This window comes from Rhinolophus hipposideros (assembly GCF_964194185.1).
Source record: "Rhinolophus hipposideros genome assembly, chromosome: 12".
NCBI classification, from domain to species: Eukaryota; Metazoa; Chordata; class Mammalia; order Chiroptera; family Rhinolophidae; genus Rhinolophus; species Rhinolophus hipposideros.
This window is the reverse complement of record NC_138058.1, coordinates 55,876,943-55,894,961: the sequence shown is the minus strand read 5'-3', so window position 1 is coordinate 55,894,961 and position 18,019 is coordinate 55,876,943. Positions and strand designations below refer to the sequence as shown.

Genomic DNA, 18,019 nt, shown 5'->3' with positions numbered 1-18,019 from the left:
CCATATTTGGAGGCAAAGCCTCTAAAGAGGTAATGAGGTTAAAATGAGGTTGTATGGGTGGGCTGTAATCCAATCTGACTGGTGTCCTTAACAGGACGATGAGATCTGTACACACAGAGACCCCAGAGATGCAAGCTCAGAGGAGAGACCATGTGAGGACAGGGTGAGAAGGCAGACATCTGCAAGCCAAGGAGAGCAGCCTCAGGAGGCAGCCGCAGGAGAAACCAAACCTGTCGACACTTTGATCTTAGACTTCCAGCCTGCAGAACTGTGAGAAAATAACTTTCTGTTGGTTAAGCCAGCAGTCTGTGGCATTTTGTTATGGCAGCCCAAGAGGACTAATACAGTTAGTCTTATAGAAGTGTGCTGAACTGTTAAGGGAACAATGACGAGACCGGTTCTGTCCTAGTTCTCTAGACAGATACCTGCCTGACCTCTAGTCACCCCATTTTCCATCCCTCTAAGCCAAGGTTGTAGGATTCATTGAAATAAAGTGTATGAAGCCCTGATCAACAATAGGTGTCCTGTAAACAGTAACTTCCTTCTCTGCTCTCTCCAGATATCAGGTTTTTCACCAGTAATTCGGGGGATTGGATGGACTAAGTCAGGGGTGTCCAAACTGCGGCCCGCGGGCCAACTGCAGCCCATGATCCATTGTTAATTGGCCCGCAGCAAATTCCAAAAATATATTTACTTTACTTAAATAAACCAGGTGAGGCAATACGTACTTCACCTCGAGTGAGTGGCCCGGCTGTTTGTGTATCTTACCACATATGGCCCTTGGTGAAAAACGTTGAAAAAAGTTTGGACACCCCTAGATTACGTAGTCCCTCCAGGTCTTTTCAGCTCAGCTTCTGAGATTATAACAGTTTTAGGAACTAGAGTAGGTTTTCCTCCCATAAGCCCAAAGTATATTTTCAAAGTCCTTTCTCTCACTTTGTCTCACGGTAAACACAAATCCACTCCTCTAAATGTATATTTAAACATAATTCTAAGTAACCTATTGAAACCCCACTAGGCAAGACTGACCACCCCCAAAATTTTCCCTGCAGGCAAATTCAACCAGCCATGCAAAACCACAGTCTTCAGTGTTAAGGCTTTTATACTTCCCAGACACAAGCTTTAAAGGAATATAAACCCAAATTTTATAATAATATATGGTTCCAAAACCTACTTAAAACTCCATTCTCTACCCCCACAGTACCTGGCTGAGCAATCCAGTTACCCTCTTCTTGGTGGATCATCAGAAGACGCTTTTAAAATTTAGTTTCTTTTAATTTACTTTTGGTGTCAGAATGACGCCTGGTGTCACATAGATCTGATGTCTTCCTTTTCTGTGACCAGGGATTATAAGAGAAGTGCAAACAATGACAAGTTTTTTTTGTTGTTGTTTTTTTCAAAGCATAGTACAAATGGTTTGGACAGAAGCACTACCTATTCAGAAAGGGAAGGTGAGTGTAAGTAGCAGTAGGCAGAGAAAGAAGTATATCTTGAGACTTAAAGATGCAAAAGCCAGAAATTTACATGAGGAAAGGAAATAATCATTTCTTTCCTATTTGTCTTGATATAGGAATCCTATTGCTGTTGACTTATTTATTTTACAGCTTTAAATGAAGCAAAGTATTTTGAACGTTTACTTTGTATTATTTTTATGATTAACTAAGAGAACGAGAGAGAGCAATGAAAGGAGCTGGTTTGGTTGGTTAAAGCCTATTACTACTGTGGTCAAAGTCATGCTTACCACCTGTATCCTGGCTCCTGGCCGACTTCTAGCACATGAGTACTCTCAGTCACCAGGGTCCTGCGGAAGGTTAGCAGGTCACCACTATCAATTCACTCCACATGCACAGTGCAGTCTCCTGAATACAAAGAACCCAGACACCCACTGGCACACCCGTATTCAAAGCTGTGTTCATAAACTCCAGGAAGCCAGTTTACACCAAGCTCTGGAAATTGTGAAATCTCCAAGTACTTCTCTCTCTTTTTCTTTTTTAGAATTTTCTTTTCACTATCGATATACTATTAGGGAGCGTTGACAGCTTATTTGTTTTCAATTACAGTTGACATACAAAATTATATTAGTTTTAGGTGTACAATATAGTAATTAGACATTTGTATAATTTACGAAGTGCTCGGGTACTCCTCTTGAGAACAAAATTCTTGCATAATCTTTCCCCTATCTTTTCACAAATGACTACAAACTTTTTGTTATATAACTTCTCATTTCAAAAAGAACATTCTGACATTAACTTAGATCTGACAAAGAGGGATATCTAAGTTTTCCCATAAATAAGTTTCTACATTTCAGGTTTTCTATGGGAAAAACAGCAGTGTTTCCCAACTTATGAAGTGGGCTTCTCTGAAGTGAGATCAAGGGCTGTGCTATCATCTGGATTTTTTAAACTTTAATGAGACCTATATGTAAATGTATGTTCACAGAGAAAAAAATGTAAAGATAGGTACCAAAATATTAACAGTGCTTATTTCTCGGGGTAGGATTATGGGTAATTTTAAGTTTTCTTTTTTTATGTAGTTATATATTCTAATTTTCTATCACAAACATTTATTATTTTTGTAATAACCAATGATTTAATACAGGATAAAAACAGAAAATGCAGAAATGTGGTTTTAGCAGGCCTCCCAAGTATTTCAGGTCTTAACCCCTAGAACCTGTAAATGTTATCTTTATAGCTGTGATGAAATTAAGAATCTTGAGATGGGGAGATAATTGTGGTTTATCTGGGTCAGCCCTAAATGCAATCACAAATGTCCTGGCAATTCTGAGTCCTTATTGTATGAATTGCCTGTTCAAAGTCTTTGCCTGTTCTTTCTTTGTAAATCAACTATATTGAATTATAATTTATACACATGGAAATACACCCATTTAAAGTTGTTTAAACATTTCCGTTGCCCCAAAACTTCCCCTCAAGCCTACATATTTGTAGGCAATTTCCTAGAACTTAACTACTAATAATCTGTTAATCAGAAGCCTCACCAATAACATAAACAGTTGATTAACACATATTTTGTATGTTATATGTATTACATACTGTATCTTACAATAAAGTGAGCTAGAAAAAAGAACATATTAAGAAAATCATAAGGAAAATACATTTACAGTATTTATTGAAAAAAATCCACATGGGCCGGCCCAGTGTCTCAGGCAGTTGGAGCTCCATGCTTCTAACTCTGAAGGCTGCTGGTTCAATTCCCATGTGGGCCAGTGGGCTCTCAACCACAAGGTTGCCAGTTCAATTCCTGGAGTCCTGCAAGGGATGGTGGGCAGCGCCCCCTGCAACTAAGATTGAACACGGCACCTTGAAAAAGAAAAAAACAAAAACAAAACAAAACAAAACCAAAAAAAAAAAACAAAATATACATCACCCATCAAATTGTCATGTTTTAAAAAAATTACCATATCCAGTGTTGATAATGGAGATAGGGGTAAGCAAAAAAGTACTCTTACATTCTACCAACAGAGGTACAATTTGCTACCTCTTGGAGGACAAGTTAGCACTATGTATTTAAAAACTTTAGACATCTTTACCCTCTTTGGCTTCAGTTATTCCTCTTTTTATAATCTATCCAAAGGAAGTATTCATGAATATGTATAAAGGTACAGATACAAGGCTGTTTACCAAGGTGCTGTTGATAATTATGAAAAATTGGAAAGAAATCCAAAGTCCAAAAGATAGGGAGTTGGCTTTAAGAAACTATAAAATATCCATTAATGAAAGAAAAAGCAACATTAAAAATGTAGAAAAATATATGGGGACATTGGAAAATATTATAAAACAATGTGTGTGGAATAGTATATTTTATATATGAAATACTTAGATAAAGTGTTGTAAGAATTTACACCAAGATGTTAATTGTGGTTACCTCTGTAGGTCACATAACAGGGTGATTTTTGTTTTCTATTTTCTCCAATAGGTATGTATTCATTTTACAATAAGAAAAAAATTATAAACACAAAAATAAACAACAAGCCATTGGTTTCCCACTCAGGTTTGAGGAAGTTTCGATGAATAGCAGAAACATAAAAGTCAGATCAGCAATTTAAACACAGCATTTGCACCCCTCCTAGGAGGTCAATAACCCATTATTTAAAGAACTAAAAACAGGACATGAATTCCTGAAACAAGAATAATACTCTGAAAATATCTTGACCTCAGCTGCCTAAAGTCTGGACGGGAGAAATGGAGGTCTACAATTTATTAGGATTATATCCTCATTGACAAAATGGTTATGAGAGTGTAGCAGGACCTGTGTAACCACATTTAAAAAAATCTGCTCTTTTAAATTTTGTTATGACTACTGCAAGTTGATTGCTTAAGGTGTCAAATTCAGTTGACACCCAGAGCTGTGTGAAGTATCCCACTGACTTGAACAGTGCCCCCCAAAAACAAAGAACAAAAAAACCTTAAGCATCAAAGGGAATTAATGGTTGTTACACTAGGAAAAAAAAATGTATTTACAAGAAGACATATATAGACTGTAAGGATATAGAAAAGCTGAAATAAAAGGATGGGCACAGGATTCTGGCAAAATAGAGTAAGGAGCTCAACAGACACTCCTACATCAATTTAATTGGTGAAAACTGTTTTTAAAAACAGTCGTTTAATGTCTCTGAAAATTGTCCTAAGGGCATACAGCAAGTGGTGTAACAGTCTTTTGAGAGAAATTTATTAAATCGTGTTAAGAATTGTGTGAGAGTGGCGATTCCATTTTGAAAGGGGCAAGCTGTAAAAACCAGGGGTTGCCACACCCCCCGTGCCCATTCATAAAAAAGCAGGGGTGTCACTGTGGGAAGAGCAGGTCTCTGCCTGAAGCTCTGGTGCAGTCACATAGGGCTTCTGCCTAGGCAGAAAAGCAGGCCATAAAGACAAAAAGTTCCCTAACTCTGGAACCTTAGGTATTATTCAGAATACCTAAGACCATGGTTGAAAACCATAGACATCTTGATGAAGAGCAGTAAGAAGAGGTTACCAGCTACCTGCCAGATGGTTAATGGAAGAACTAAGGCAAGAGACATTCAGGAGCCCTCCTGAGATCAGAGCTCACTCTGGAGATCTGGGAGGCCGCGTGCACACATTAGTTTGCACTCACTCGGGCAATCAGAGCCAGACATGGAGGAGATTTAAAAGAATTCCCCAACCCATCAACACAGGACGAAAGCCTCCCTGGCATAAATGGCTTAAATACAACCTATGACCAAACACTTCCTGAGCAATAATATTGCCACTGTGACCGAAGGGGTAATTCCTGGCAAATCACGCTTAAAATCATGTCAGCAAAATGGCAGACCAGGAAGCTCCAAGACCTCATTTCCCCAAGGAAACAATAAAGAACAATCAGAAACTGGCAGAACTAACTTCATAAGAGTTCTGGGGAACAAAAGTCTACAGCAACCATATGAATATCCAATCAAGAAAAAGCTACCTTCAAAACGGTAGGAAATGTCGTGACATTTTCACTTGCCTTTGCCCCAACCCCAAACAAAATCTTGGGATCCTAGACCGGGGCTAACTTCTAGAAACGTTCCTAGTTCAAAAATCCTCCAACCTACCCAGTTAACAAAAACGGAGGAAAGAGGGAAAGAAGAGCCAGAAGACACGAGGCTTAAAGGAAACAAAAACAGCCAAAAAGAAGGTGGAAGCCAGACTAGTCCACGAATTAGAAGGGAACTTTCAGTCCTGCGGAAACTTCCGGAATCAACAACAAGGCGACCCAATCAGAACATTGCTACGGGAGCCAATGGGAGAGCACATTACAAAGAGCCAATCCCAGCTGCGCTGTCACTGTTATGGTCCTGTCAGGGCGCCGGCGTCGTGGTGTTTGGGCGGTCGCCACCGAGAGGACTTTGGCGGGGCAGTCTCGGGGTAGCCCCCGCGGCCCCCTGCGCGTGTTGCGGTCTCGCTTCCAGCCTGCCTCTCCCTGCTTGCGGGCCGCACCGTCGGGCGCGCGTACGGGTAGGCGCCGTGGCCACCTCGGGGCCTGGGCCTGCCGCAGCCTCCTCCACCGCCGCAGGCTCTGAGGGGCCGCGAGATGCAGCCGCCGGGCCCGCCCCCGGCGTATTCCCCCACTAACGGGGACTTCACCTTTGTCTCCTCAGCTGACGCAGAAGGTGAGACTGCCCCCCCCTCCCGGCGGGCCCGTCACCTCGGAGGACACTGGGCCTGACGCGGCGCGGTCTTTCTGCCGAGGGGGTTGTGGCCGGGTGGGGACGGGCAGCAAGCTGACTGGTGACTCAAGCCCTCTGCGTCTGCGGGGCCTTCGGCGGGGCCCGAGCGGCCGAGGGAGGCGCGTGGGGAGCTTTCCGAGTTCTTTGGGTCGGCTCTGGCTTTCCCCACGGCGTCTGGGGCCGGTCTTTCTGGGTGACTCGCCCACCTCAAGTGGATCCACGGAACCCGAAGGTTTTAATTCTGAAATGACTTGTTACTTAGAAAAACGATTGTTTGGCCAGAGTAGGTGTCAAAGGAGAACGAGGAAGGAGCGCAGTGTTCCTCTGTTATTTATCAAGAGGTAACTTTTGTTGGGATTGGATTCGGCGCTGCAAATACATGGAATTTGAGATCTTGGCGACGTCCCACTTTTCCTCCTTTTTTTTTTTTTTTTTTTTTTTTTAGTGTTTGACCTCAATATTCAGAGAAGTAGACCCACCTACATTCGAAACTTCTTGTAATCCAGCGAGGTGTTCCCAGGAGCTTCTGCAGCTTTCCCTGGACTGTTTTGACGAATATTTCTCTCTAGCGTAGGAAAATTTACCTCCTTTTCTCTGTTCCTTACCGGACTCTGAAGCTGCAATCTTTCCTTGCCAGTTATGTTCACATTTTACTTTTATTAGACTTTGTACACCAGTGATTTTCCAGTAACCAGACGTCCTGTCTGACAGGAAAAATAAATTACATTTACCTACAGAAATTGCAGTCTAGAGAAGAATGTGGTATTTCCTCAGACATCTGGTGTCATCGTGCATCAGTTAGTACAGTTTGTTTTCCCTGTTTTGTTTTGTCTTCCTTATTTTGCTTTTTGATTAGTATTGTTTTTTTTTAAATAGTACTGTAGTTTTGGGTTACAATTTAAAATGTAAAATAAAAATGTTATCTGTCATAGAGGACATAACTGATACATTTCTTTTAAATTTAACATGACTATTTGGCGAAATATAGCAAACCAGAATATTGCAATTTGTTTTATCTACGTTTGGTGGCAAAGTGCTTAGGAAGGCATAGCAACTTTAATTTCCCAGGCTTGAAAAAAAAAAAAAAGTGTATCATTGAGTATCAGAACCTGAGATTTGTTCAAACTCCTGTATCTGTGTATAAAGTTTTCCTATCCTCTCTTCCCCCAGGAATTACCTTTCTTGAATACACCTAAGAAATCTGACAATAATATAATGAGCTAACCCACTGACTCTATGCTAAGCCAAGAAACCTGGAATAAGTAAAATCCATAAGGTTTATTCAAACTTCTCCATATAGCCTTCAAGGATATATAGACTCCCTTTACATGCAAGGATATATACACAAGGGTAGATAGATGTATAATAACACTCTCAAGTGTATAACTCTGTACAGCTGAAATTTACAGAGTATTTTAAGCAAATGTCTTGGTTGGTCTCTATAAGAATCCTGCTGAGTTTTATTATTCCTGCATTTTATAATAAAATAGGCTTAAAGAAGTTCAGTAACTTCCAAATGAAGGATCTGTAATGGAGATCTAGTGTTCTGTCTCCTCAGATTTCTTTCCACTAAATCTTGATGCCTCTTTGTTATATTTTAATACATCGAATAGTGCATCTGAAGTGTAGCATTAAGAGTCTTGGTTTTGCATCCTGCCTTTACCAGTTGCCATCTGTGTGATGATATTGGGCAAGTTACTCAGCTTCTCTTAACCTCGGTATTCTCATACACAAAAAAGGAATAATAATACCCAAGTGCTTTTGCAGATTTTGCAAATCTTTTGCAGGTGCAAAGCACTTAGTACAATATCAGGTAGAGTGAAGATGCTGCTGTGTGGATTTCAGTATTAACTGGCCCCACACTTAATTTTTATTGTTCTCCAACATGACTCTGCAATCCAAGTCTTTTCTTTGGTTCCTAAGCATGTCATGTAAATTCTTGCTTCTCCCATTTTATGCTGTTTCTCTAACCATGAATGTTTTTGTCTTAAAGATATTTTTAGTGTATACCTTCCTTCTAGATTCTATCCACATCTCTCCTTAATGGTACCTTTCCTAACTATTTGACCACACATGTCCTTTTGTCCAAAAATCTTCCTTGATGTTTCGTCTCCATATCTATGCATATCCTGGTCCTCATGCTTAAAATGCCTGTCTCCTCTTTACCCCAAGTTGAAACTTAAGACTGAACTCAAATGCTTCTTCTTTGGTGAAACCTTGTTTAACTGCCCCTCAGAAACAGAAACTTCTCTAATCTTTTCTATGTCCCAGCACCTACCACGGAACCCAGAATATAAACATCACAAAATAATTGTTACAGAAATAAATGATTACTGCTTTCTTTTATCTCATGTGACATTGATACTTTGGACTACAAAACTTAGCACATTTTATATGGAATAACTAAAAAATTATTTGATTTAGTGCCAGAAGACTTCAATTAAAGTCCCGACTCCTATAGTAGTTATGTGATAATGGGCAAGTTACATAGCTTCTATAAACGTCCATTTTGTCACCTATAAAATGAAAAACAACACTTTGTGAGAATTATTTAAGATAATCGTTTAAAAGCAGGATCCATAAATATAGTTGAAAGAACATGAGCTATGTGTGAATAAGCCAATAAATGAATAAGTAAATGAACAGTGAAATACAGACCAAATATTCAAGTCTCTGGTATGAAACTACATCCAAAAGCAGTGATGAAATGCAGGTGTATAAATGCAAGAATGTAATGATACTGTTATATATATGTAAAGTGTAGTATAGAAGTCTTTAAAGCAATCCTTTGAATTTATTTTGTATCAGACAAACTAATTATTTGCCTGGTTTATGTCCTAGACCTTCAATCAGCATTGGGTTTACCTGGGCACTTAGTAATGCAGAATCTGCTTTAATTATAATTTGCATTTTAACAAGATCCTTCAGTGATTCATATGCACATTAAAACTTGAGAAGCACTGATTTAGAATGATGGAAGATCAGAAGAGGAGGAAATTTTTAGCTGGGAGATCAAGGACAATTTGATGGAGGTGATATTTTGCCAAACTTTGAAGGATAAATAACATTTTGTATATGTAGGATGGAGAGAGAACCTCCATTTGCAAGGGACTGGATATGAGGAAGTCCCTGACCCCAAGAAATGACCTAATAAAAAGATTTAAAAATTTCATTGTATGTAATAAATGTAATAAAAGTATGGTTCAAAGAAGGAAGTGGTTAATTGTGTAGGAAGGGATCAAGGAAGTCTTCAGGGACAGATGAGGTATGTTTTGAAGAATAAATAGGAGTTTTTCAGATTGGAAAGCTGGAAGAGCATTCTCTTAACTACCTAAGTAAAATAATTGGTGGAGGCAATCCCTGTAGCTTATACTTCTCAGTTTTCACAGACATAAAACAATGCTGATTTAGACCATGCGCTCTTTTGGTTAGAACTGTGCTTTATTCCCAGTATTATACCGACTGCCTAAAACAGAGCCTGGCACGTATCAGGAACTCAATAAATGTTTGATGAATGAATGACTACATGATACTTTTTGATTAAGATAAAGGTGTTGTGCTACTAGAACTGAAGCCAACACTAATTTAACAGAAATTCAACAGTTGGAGAGGACATGAACAGACAACTAAGCGAGAAAGATGATCTAAGCCACCCAATAGCCATTTCCCATCCTCATATTTTTCTACCTCTAAATGTCTTTGTATTTATATTGGAACACTAACTTTTTCCTCCAAATCTTAAAGGGAAGTTTTCTTTTTTCCTTTCCTAGGATAACTCTCTACCAGTGCTTTTTGCTTTTATTTCCGTATCTCTCTGCTTCATTTGGAACCTTTCTTTTCTCTGTTTTTCTCTCTAGCATTTTCTGTTTCTTCTCTGGTTTCTTCCATCTCTGCCATCACTCATAGGTCCCTCCTAATGGACAGAATTTTTAATTAACTCTATTACTTTCCTTTTTCCTTATTTTCACAGCTAAACTATCTTATTTCCTATTTCCTCGGCATCCAGAAATCTCTACCACTCTGCTGGAATTTCACTTGTTTCCTATCATCTACAGAACTATCTTCGACAGTTTCCCCAAAGGGAAAGGTTCCATGACAGCTTAAGTTTAGTAAATAATGTTTAAGCTAAGTTAAACCAGTTTCCTTAAGGCAGAATACCCAGAGACTTTAATATGCCAGTATTAGTTCTGAAACTCGAAGTGGGCATTGTAGTATGCAGGGTCCTCCAAACTTACTGAACGTTAAAAGTCTTCTGTGGAGGGCATCTGGTAGGATCCAGATTGCACAGAACACGCATGAAGAAACACTTGCCTATAAAATGAAAGACAGGTGGGGTTTTTTGGCCTGATACTTAGCCCTCTTAACAGTTTGTCCCCAACCTGTCTTCCACAACTTTTGGAGATGAAATCTGTGCCAATCACATGCCTTTGTCCCTGCCATTTCTTTTCCTTGAAATGATTTCTCATTCCTTCTCTGCTCAGCCAGCCAGCCCTCATAGCCAAATTCAGGTTCTACCTCCACGTAGCCTTCCTGACCACCTCTCTTGATAGCTTAGGTCTCTTTACTCCTATGGCACCTATGACCAGTTGGAAATACTCACTGTTTACCTACAGAAGGGTGTGTTTTCCACTACTGATGGGATTTTGTATCACATCTTATCTTAGATTTTTTTATTGAGATAAATTCACATACCATGAACTTCATGTTTTTAAAGTATCTAATACAGTGGTTTTTGGTTTATTCACAAAGTTGTACCATCGTCACCACTATCTAATCCTGGAACATTTTTGTCGCTCTAAAAAGAAACTACATAACCATGTACCCATTTTCAGTCACTCTCCATTCTCCCACTTGCCTCCCACTAATTTACATCTCTATAGGCTTGCCTCTTTTGGATATTTAATATAAATGGGGTAATATAGTATTTTGTGTCTAGCTTGTTTTGCTTAGCATGTTTTCCAGGTTCATCCATGTTGCAGTATGAATCAGTAACTCATTCCTTTTTCTGACTGAATAATATTCCATTGTTTAAATATACTATCAATTAGATTTTAAACTCCTCAAAGTACCTCACTTCTTTATATCACTCTCTGCATTATAGAAATAAATAATCCATAAATATTTATTGATGGATTAGTTGATTAATCTTGAAAATGAGGGAGGTAGAATGCAGACTGTTGCAGCCTCTATGGAAGGCAGTGTGGAGGTTCCTCAAAAAATTACGAATAGAATTACCATATGACCCAGCAATCCCTCTCCTGGGTATCTACCCAAAAAATCTGAAAACATTTATACATAAAGACACGCGCGCTCCAGTGTTCACTGCAGCTTTGTTCACGGTGGCCAAGACATGGAAACAAGCAAAATGTCCTTCGATAGAAAAATGGATAAAGAAGTTGTGGTATATATACACAATGGAATACTATTCGACGTTAAGAAAAGATGACATAGGAACATTTGTGACAACATGGATGGATCTTGAGAGTATGATGCTAAGCGAAATAAGTCGGACATAAAAAGCAGAGAACCCTATGATTTCACTGATATGTGGTATATAAACCAAAACAACAAAAGAACAAGACAAACAACTGAGAGACAAAAACTCATAGACACAGACAATAAGTTTAGTGATTACCAGAGGGTAAGGGGGGTGGAGGGTGGGAGATGAGGGTAAGGGGGATCAAATATATGGTGATAGAAGGAGAACTGACTCTGGGTGGTGAACACACAATGGGATTTATAGATGATGTAATACAGAGTTGTACACCTGAAATCTATGTAATTTTACTAACAATTGTCACCCCAATAAATTTAAAAAAAAAGAATATTAAAAAAAAAAGAAAATGAGGGAGGTATTAAAGTGAAAATTACTTAATGTTTGTGATAGAGTACCTCTTGCCAAAGGCTAGAAACTTGACTCTAGTTTCTCTCTCACTTTCTGATATTCAGTTGGCCGATAAAATTATTTCAGAATAGCTCCAGAATAACTATATAATTATTTTTCCCTCTCTACTGACACTGCCTTAGTTCAAGTCCTTACCATTTCTCATCTATACTCTTTACTGTTGCTTCCTGACCATACTCCCTGCTCAAATTTCTCTCCTGTTAAGGCAATCCTCCATAGTGCAGCTAAGATTATGTTTCCAAAATTCAAATCTAATTTTGTGTATTTGTTTTATTAAAAGTCTTTAATGTCACTTCTTGATTTAAGCTATATGCAGCTATTTGGCCTACTATTAATTAATTTGTTCAACCAGCACATTGCCTACTAAGGACCAGACTCAATTATAAGTACTTGGGATATATGATCAAAACAAAACTACAACAAAAACACTTAGTTCCTTAGTTCCTAGGAACTTACAAACATTAACCAAGTAATCACAAATATATTATTTTTTCCAAAGATGACTTCCTCTTAAATCCATTTATATTTATTATCTTTACATTTTTCTTACTTAGAAAATGACAAGAATATTATACATAGTGTAGTAAGAAGGAATTAATTTAGTGGTTTTTAAATTCTGGATACCTAAGAGTTGACAAACAAGCCAGCTGGTTCTTACTCTCATTTAACTTAAGACAGCTGTACTCCTGGAGTGATTTGGAATCTTTCTCCTTGTTTTTTGACATGCTTTACTTGTTAGCTTGCTAACATGTTAGGTTAACTACCAATTTTTTGGACTTTTTTGTTGGGTTTTTTTTTGTACCCATGCCTAGTTGTGTCTGGAAGGAGCATATTGGGGGATGTGTCAAACTGCTGTTCCTGGCATTTCTATGAATTGTAAGCTAAAGGTGCCTTTTTGAGGTTTGGGCATCCACATTAGGACAAACTGTTAAACATTACAATTCTTGATCATAGTATTCCTTAGCACTATAATTTATATATCCTTTCTTGGTTTAGATTAAGGACTTTAAGTGTAGTCCTTTCTACAGGTCAGGAAACAGTTGTTAAGGTCCTTTCCTGCCTCATAATTCCAAAACCTTTAATGTCACTGCTGTACTAATGACTTCCTGATCTAAATCTTCCTCTTGTTAAATTGAGAAAAGCACTCTTTGTACCTATTGGAAATGGAATTTTAGTTAAATTTCAACTTTCATTTTCAACTATGTTTAAGACAAAGAAGCAAAAAGTAATTCTGAGAGAATATTTTAATTCCAAGATTCTATGACAGCATCTACAGGGACTATTTTTAAAATTTAAGTAAAAAGGACAGTACATTCAAAAGTACTTGCATTTTATCTCTGAGTAAACTCCTTTATAAAAACTTTTTAGAATCATATGTTAAACCTTGAAAGAACTTTGAATAGGAAACTGGAGAGCAGAAGACATTAATGATTCGCTGTATTAATTAGTAGCTAAGCTGGGACTTGGCTTCAGAATGCACACTTTATTATAATTAATTGCAGGAATTGTCACAACCAGACCAAGATGTGGCTCATAATTGATCCACTCATTGATTGAAGTTTAAGCCAAAATTTTAATGGCTGTTCTCAAAAGCTAATCCTAAAATTTAGGTTAAAAATAGCCTTTCTTTCTCCTGTATGTGATCTCCAGAGAAAATATGTCTGTGTTAAAAATGTCCTGGTTTGCTGTTGCCAAAATTATTTTCTAAAGTACCACTCTAGTCATGTGACTTCTAGTTAACCACATAAAAACATGGTGTTTACTAGTGCATGTTGTCTGGTCCTACACATGTGTCTTTTCTTCTTAATTCCTGTATGACCTCAAGCAAGTTCTTCACTATTCCCAGTTTTTTTCAACCGGAAGATGTGACATTTGTACTATTGTGATTATCTGTAACCTTAAGCTACTGTACAGACTGTGAATGGAATTTATTTTTTAATGTGGGTAACTGAATCTCTTCATCTTTTTTTAGAGCTGATCTAAAAAAAAACCCTTTTATTTTTGCCAAAACTAAAGATGAATGATATAACTACATAAAGAAAAGTTAGCTGAAACAGGGAACTCTTACAAGTCACATTTACCTATAGCTAAGCATTCTTGTATGAAGCATTTAGTATAAATATTTGGTGATTTAAATAAAAGAATGTGTGAATATATACATTAGAAAGTCATGTATAGTTTTAGCAAATAAGTTATGTCTAGTGGTTTGTGTGTGTATGTGTGTGTGTGTGTGTGTAATGCCTTTAAAAAGAATCTATACAATCACTTTGTTCTGAAGCACACAATGTATATAATAATGAAAGGAATCCAAAATGGTGTCATGTATTCTATTTTGTATATATTTTCCATTTAAGATTTACAGTTATTGTTACCAGTCTAGATTCTCGTACCAGTCCAGCTAATTAGCTGCAGAACCTTTCCTATGTCTTCACCTCTCTCATCTTTTCTTTTCTTGTTGTAAAATAAAAGATGGTATTTAGGTATCTCTAACTTTAAAATATGAAGACTGTATGCAATAGACCTTAAAGTGATAATTGTCTTAGTTGAATATACGCTCATATTAGTTAAAATTCACACATTTTACCTTGGTTGATAGTTTTGTTCTCTTTTCTCCTAAGAGCTCAGTGGTTCAATAGGAGCTCCAGATGTCAAATTAAACCTTGGTGGAGATTTTATCAAAGAATCTACAGCGACTACATTTCTGAGACAAAGAGGATATGGCTGGTTGTTGGAAGTCGAAGATGATGATCCTGATGATAACAAGCCCCTCTTGTATGTAAAAATAGTAACGTGTAGTTTTTGGTTTTTCAGGGTTGTCTGTGGGATCATTACAATTTTTCATTATTAATTAAAGATAAATATGGAAAATGTTAACCTTTTTGATCAAAAGTTATGGCTTTTTTCAATTTTACTAGTAATTTTAAAAAGCTGAAATAATAGAATATTTTAACTTATTAAATGGCAAAAATTAAAAGAATCATAGCACATGCATTCGCACACACACAGACACTCACACACACCCCACCCCATAAACTGTTCAAACTGTTAGGGCTTACCTCAAGTAAACATGCAATCTAAAAAAGCAGAGCGCTTGGGTGCTTGCTGTGGAATATCAGTTTAAGACAAATCAAGACTTCCAAAAACATTACCACGCCACAATCTCTCTCACGTAGAAATACTAGAGCTACCACTGAGAGGACTGTAGGGGGGGCCTTTTTTTTTCACAGATATTTTTTATTGGGGAAGGGGAACAAGACTTTATTGGGGAACAGTGTGTACTTCCAGGACTTTTTCCAAGTCAAGTTGTTGTCTTTTCAATCTTACTTGTGGAGGGCGCAGCTCAGGTCCAGGTCCAGTTGTCATTGTTAGTTGCACGGGGTGTAGCCCACTGTCCCTTCCAGGAGTTGAGGAATCAAACTGGCAACCTTGTGCTTGAGAGCCCGCACGCTCCAACCAACTGAGCCATCTGGGAGCTCAGCGGCAGCTCAGCTCATGGTGCCGAGTTCAATCTTAGTTGCAGTGGGCGGAGCCCACCATCTTTTGCAGGACTTGAGGAATTGAACTGGCAACCTTGTGGTTGAGAGCCCTCTCTCTAACCAATTGAGCCATCCTGGAGGCAGCCTGGAGGCAGCTCAGCTAAGATTGCCCTGTTCAATCTTAGTTGCAGGGGGTGGATCCCACCATCCTTTGTGGGACTTGAGGAATCGAACTGACAACCTTGTGGTTGAGAGCCCACTGGCCCACGTGGGAATCAAACCGGCAGCCTTCGGAGTTAGGAGCACGGAGCTCTAACCGCCTGAACCACGGGTCCGGCCCCCTTATTTATTTATTTTTTTTGAAGTGACAGTGTATCACTTGGGGAAAAGTAAAGAACTTAACAATTTTGGAATGAAGAACCTAGAGCTTTTAAAATCAAAGCATTACCGAATTATTCTATGTTGTAATTATTGGTAGATGAAGTGCTAAAGCATCCTATTTCTGTGTTAATATACCATATTTCATCAAGTCTAAAGCACTACGGATTATGAGATGCGTTTATTTTACATTTATCAGTTAGAAAGAAAAAGTGCTTAAGACAGCAAAAGGCTAGGACATCAAAGGGCTATGTCCTTGGTGTAAGGATAAGTAAGAAATTACCCACCTTACAAAGAGACAGCAGGGAAGTTTATTTCTCTCAATTTATGCTCTAGTTTTGGGGTGTTGGAAGAAAAATTTCACCTGAGAATGTAAAACCCACACCAGTGCTCCTACAGGATTATAGTCTGAATTATCGGTATGGTCCAAAAAAGTCTCAACCAGAGAATTTTATTTAAAGTTGTCCCAAATTGGTGGTGCCTCCAGGAGACTGGCAAAAGGAAAGGCAGATCTTGGAAGCACTTGGCTTCACTCCAGGATGACAACAATTGTAAGACACCAACAATTGTGAGAAGCAGCCCAAATTTAGAGATACTGAAATATTGAATATCACTGAATATCACTTGGAATCAGTGAAATACAATACTTCAAATGCAAATTTTTTTTTTTTACCTATGGAGACTATACCATTATATTTAAACTTAAGTTCTACTGCAGCTGTCTTAGTATTCAGAAGTGTGTTTCTTTTAAGAATGTTTATCTTACAATTATAGGGAAGAATTGGATATCGATCTAAAGGATATTTACTACAAAATCCGATGTGTTTTGATGCCAATGCCATCACTTGGTTTTAATAGACAAGTGGTGAGAGACAATCCTGACTTTTGGGGTCCTCTGGCTGTCGTTCTTTTCTTTTCCATGATATCATTATATGGACAGTTTAGGGTAAGTATATTTTACTTTATACAAATTCTAAATATTTTAAGAGTTTTAAAATTAAAGATAGCCAAATATTAACTATAATACTGTATTATTATATTTGAGAAATGCTTTACCTTTACCCATTATTTCTCACTTGTACATCCCTGGAACTATTAATTAAATATGTGGGGAGTGCCTTAGATTAATGCTTTCCGAACTTTTCTACATCATCATTCATGTATAAAATATTAATATTTGTGTAGCAACTAGCGTAAATGGATGGAACTTCTCCCAGTTGAGCAGAAGTAACCAAAAGGGCTGCCCATGCCCTTTCTGATTTCCCCAAGGAGTGAAGAGTTTGAAACACAAAACTTATAGCCATGTTCTTACCTTTTATTCCTTTTTAGTTCTGGTTTTTGAAATGAAACTAACGTTAATGGAATCCTTGTCATTTATTAAAATGTTCATTTTAATAAATGACAAGGATTCCATTAATGTTAGTTTTCATATAATACTTCGTCCTACTCTCAGGGTCTTTATCATCAAAACACAACATACACACATCACTCCCTGATCCCTAGTTTAAGTCTTTAGAGAAGCAAAAATGACTACCACAGAGTGATTTGGAATTGAACTAGTTTCCTGTTGCTGCTGTAATAAATTTACACAAGTTTAGTGCCTTAAAACAATGCAGATTGATTCTTTTGCATGTCTCGAAGTCAGAAGTCCAAAATGAGTGTGAAACTCAAGATCAAAATGTCAGCAGGGCTGGTTCCTCTGGAGACTCTAGGGAAGAATCTCTTGCTTGCCTCTTTCCATGTCTTAGAGGTTCCCAGTGTTCCTTGGCTTCTGGCCTCATCAATTCAGTCTCTGTTTTCATGGTCACATTTTCTTCTTCTCTACTGTAGTCAAATCTCCTGCCTCTTTTTTGAGGGGGTGGGGAGGGAAACGACTTTATAGGGGAACAGTTTGTACTTCCAGAACTTTTTTCCAAGTCAAGTTGTTGTCCTGTCAATCTTAATTGTGGAGGGCGCAGCTCAGCTCCACGCCCAGTTGCCCATCCAGTTGCCCGTGGTTAGTTGCAGGGGGCGCAGCCCACCTTCCCTTGAGGGCGTTGAGGAGTCAAACCAGCAACCTTGTGGTTGAGAGCCCAC

The 18,019-nt window shown here is 38.2% G+C and overlaps 2 protein-coding genes across 5 annotated transcripts in view; both read left to right on the top strand.

Annotated features, from left to right (window-relative positions):
• Positions 1-14,840, top strand: part of SLC30A6 (solute carrier family 30 member 6) — a 79,911-nt gene extending 65,071 nt beyond the window's left edge. For all 4 annotated transcript variants that reach the window (XR_013994687.1, XR_013994688.1, XR_013994689.1 and 1 more), the window contains one exon: positions 14,708-14,840. The gene's annotated coding sequence lies outside the window, so the exon portion shown is untranslated. The remainder of the gene's footprint in view (positions 1-14,707) is intronic.
• YIPF4 (Yip1 domain family member 4) overlaps positions 5,798-18,019 on the top strand; it is a 28,626-nt gene continuing 16,404 nt past the window's right edge. Inside the window, exons 1-3 of the mRNA XM_081069648.1 lie at positions 5,798-6,127; positions 14,708-14,861; positions 16,718-16,889. Of these exons, the coding sequence (XP_080925774.1) occupies positions 6,049-6,127; positions 14,708-14,861; positions 16,718-16,889 (405 nt within the window). The 5' untranslated portion in view covers positions 5,798-6,048. The remainder of the gene's footprint in view (positions 6,128-14,707; positions 14,862-16,717; positions 16,890-18,019) is intronic.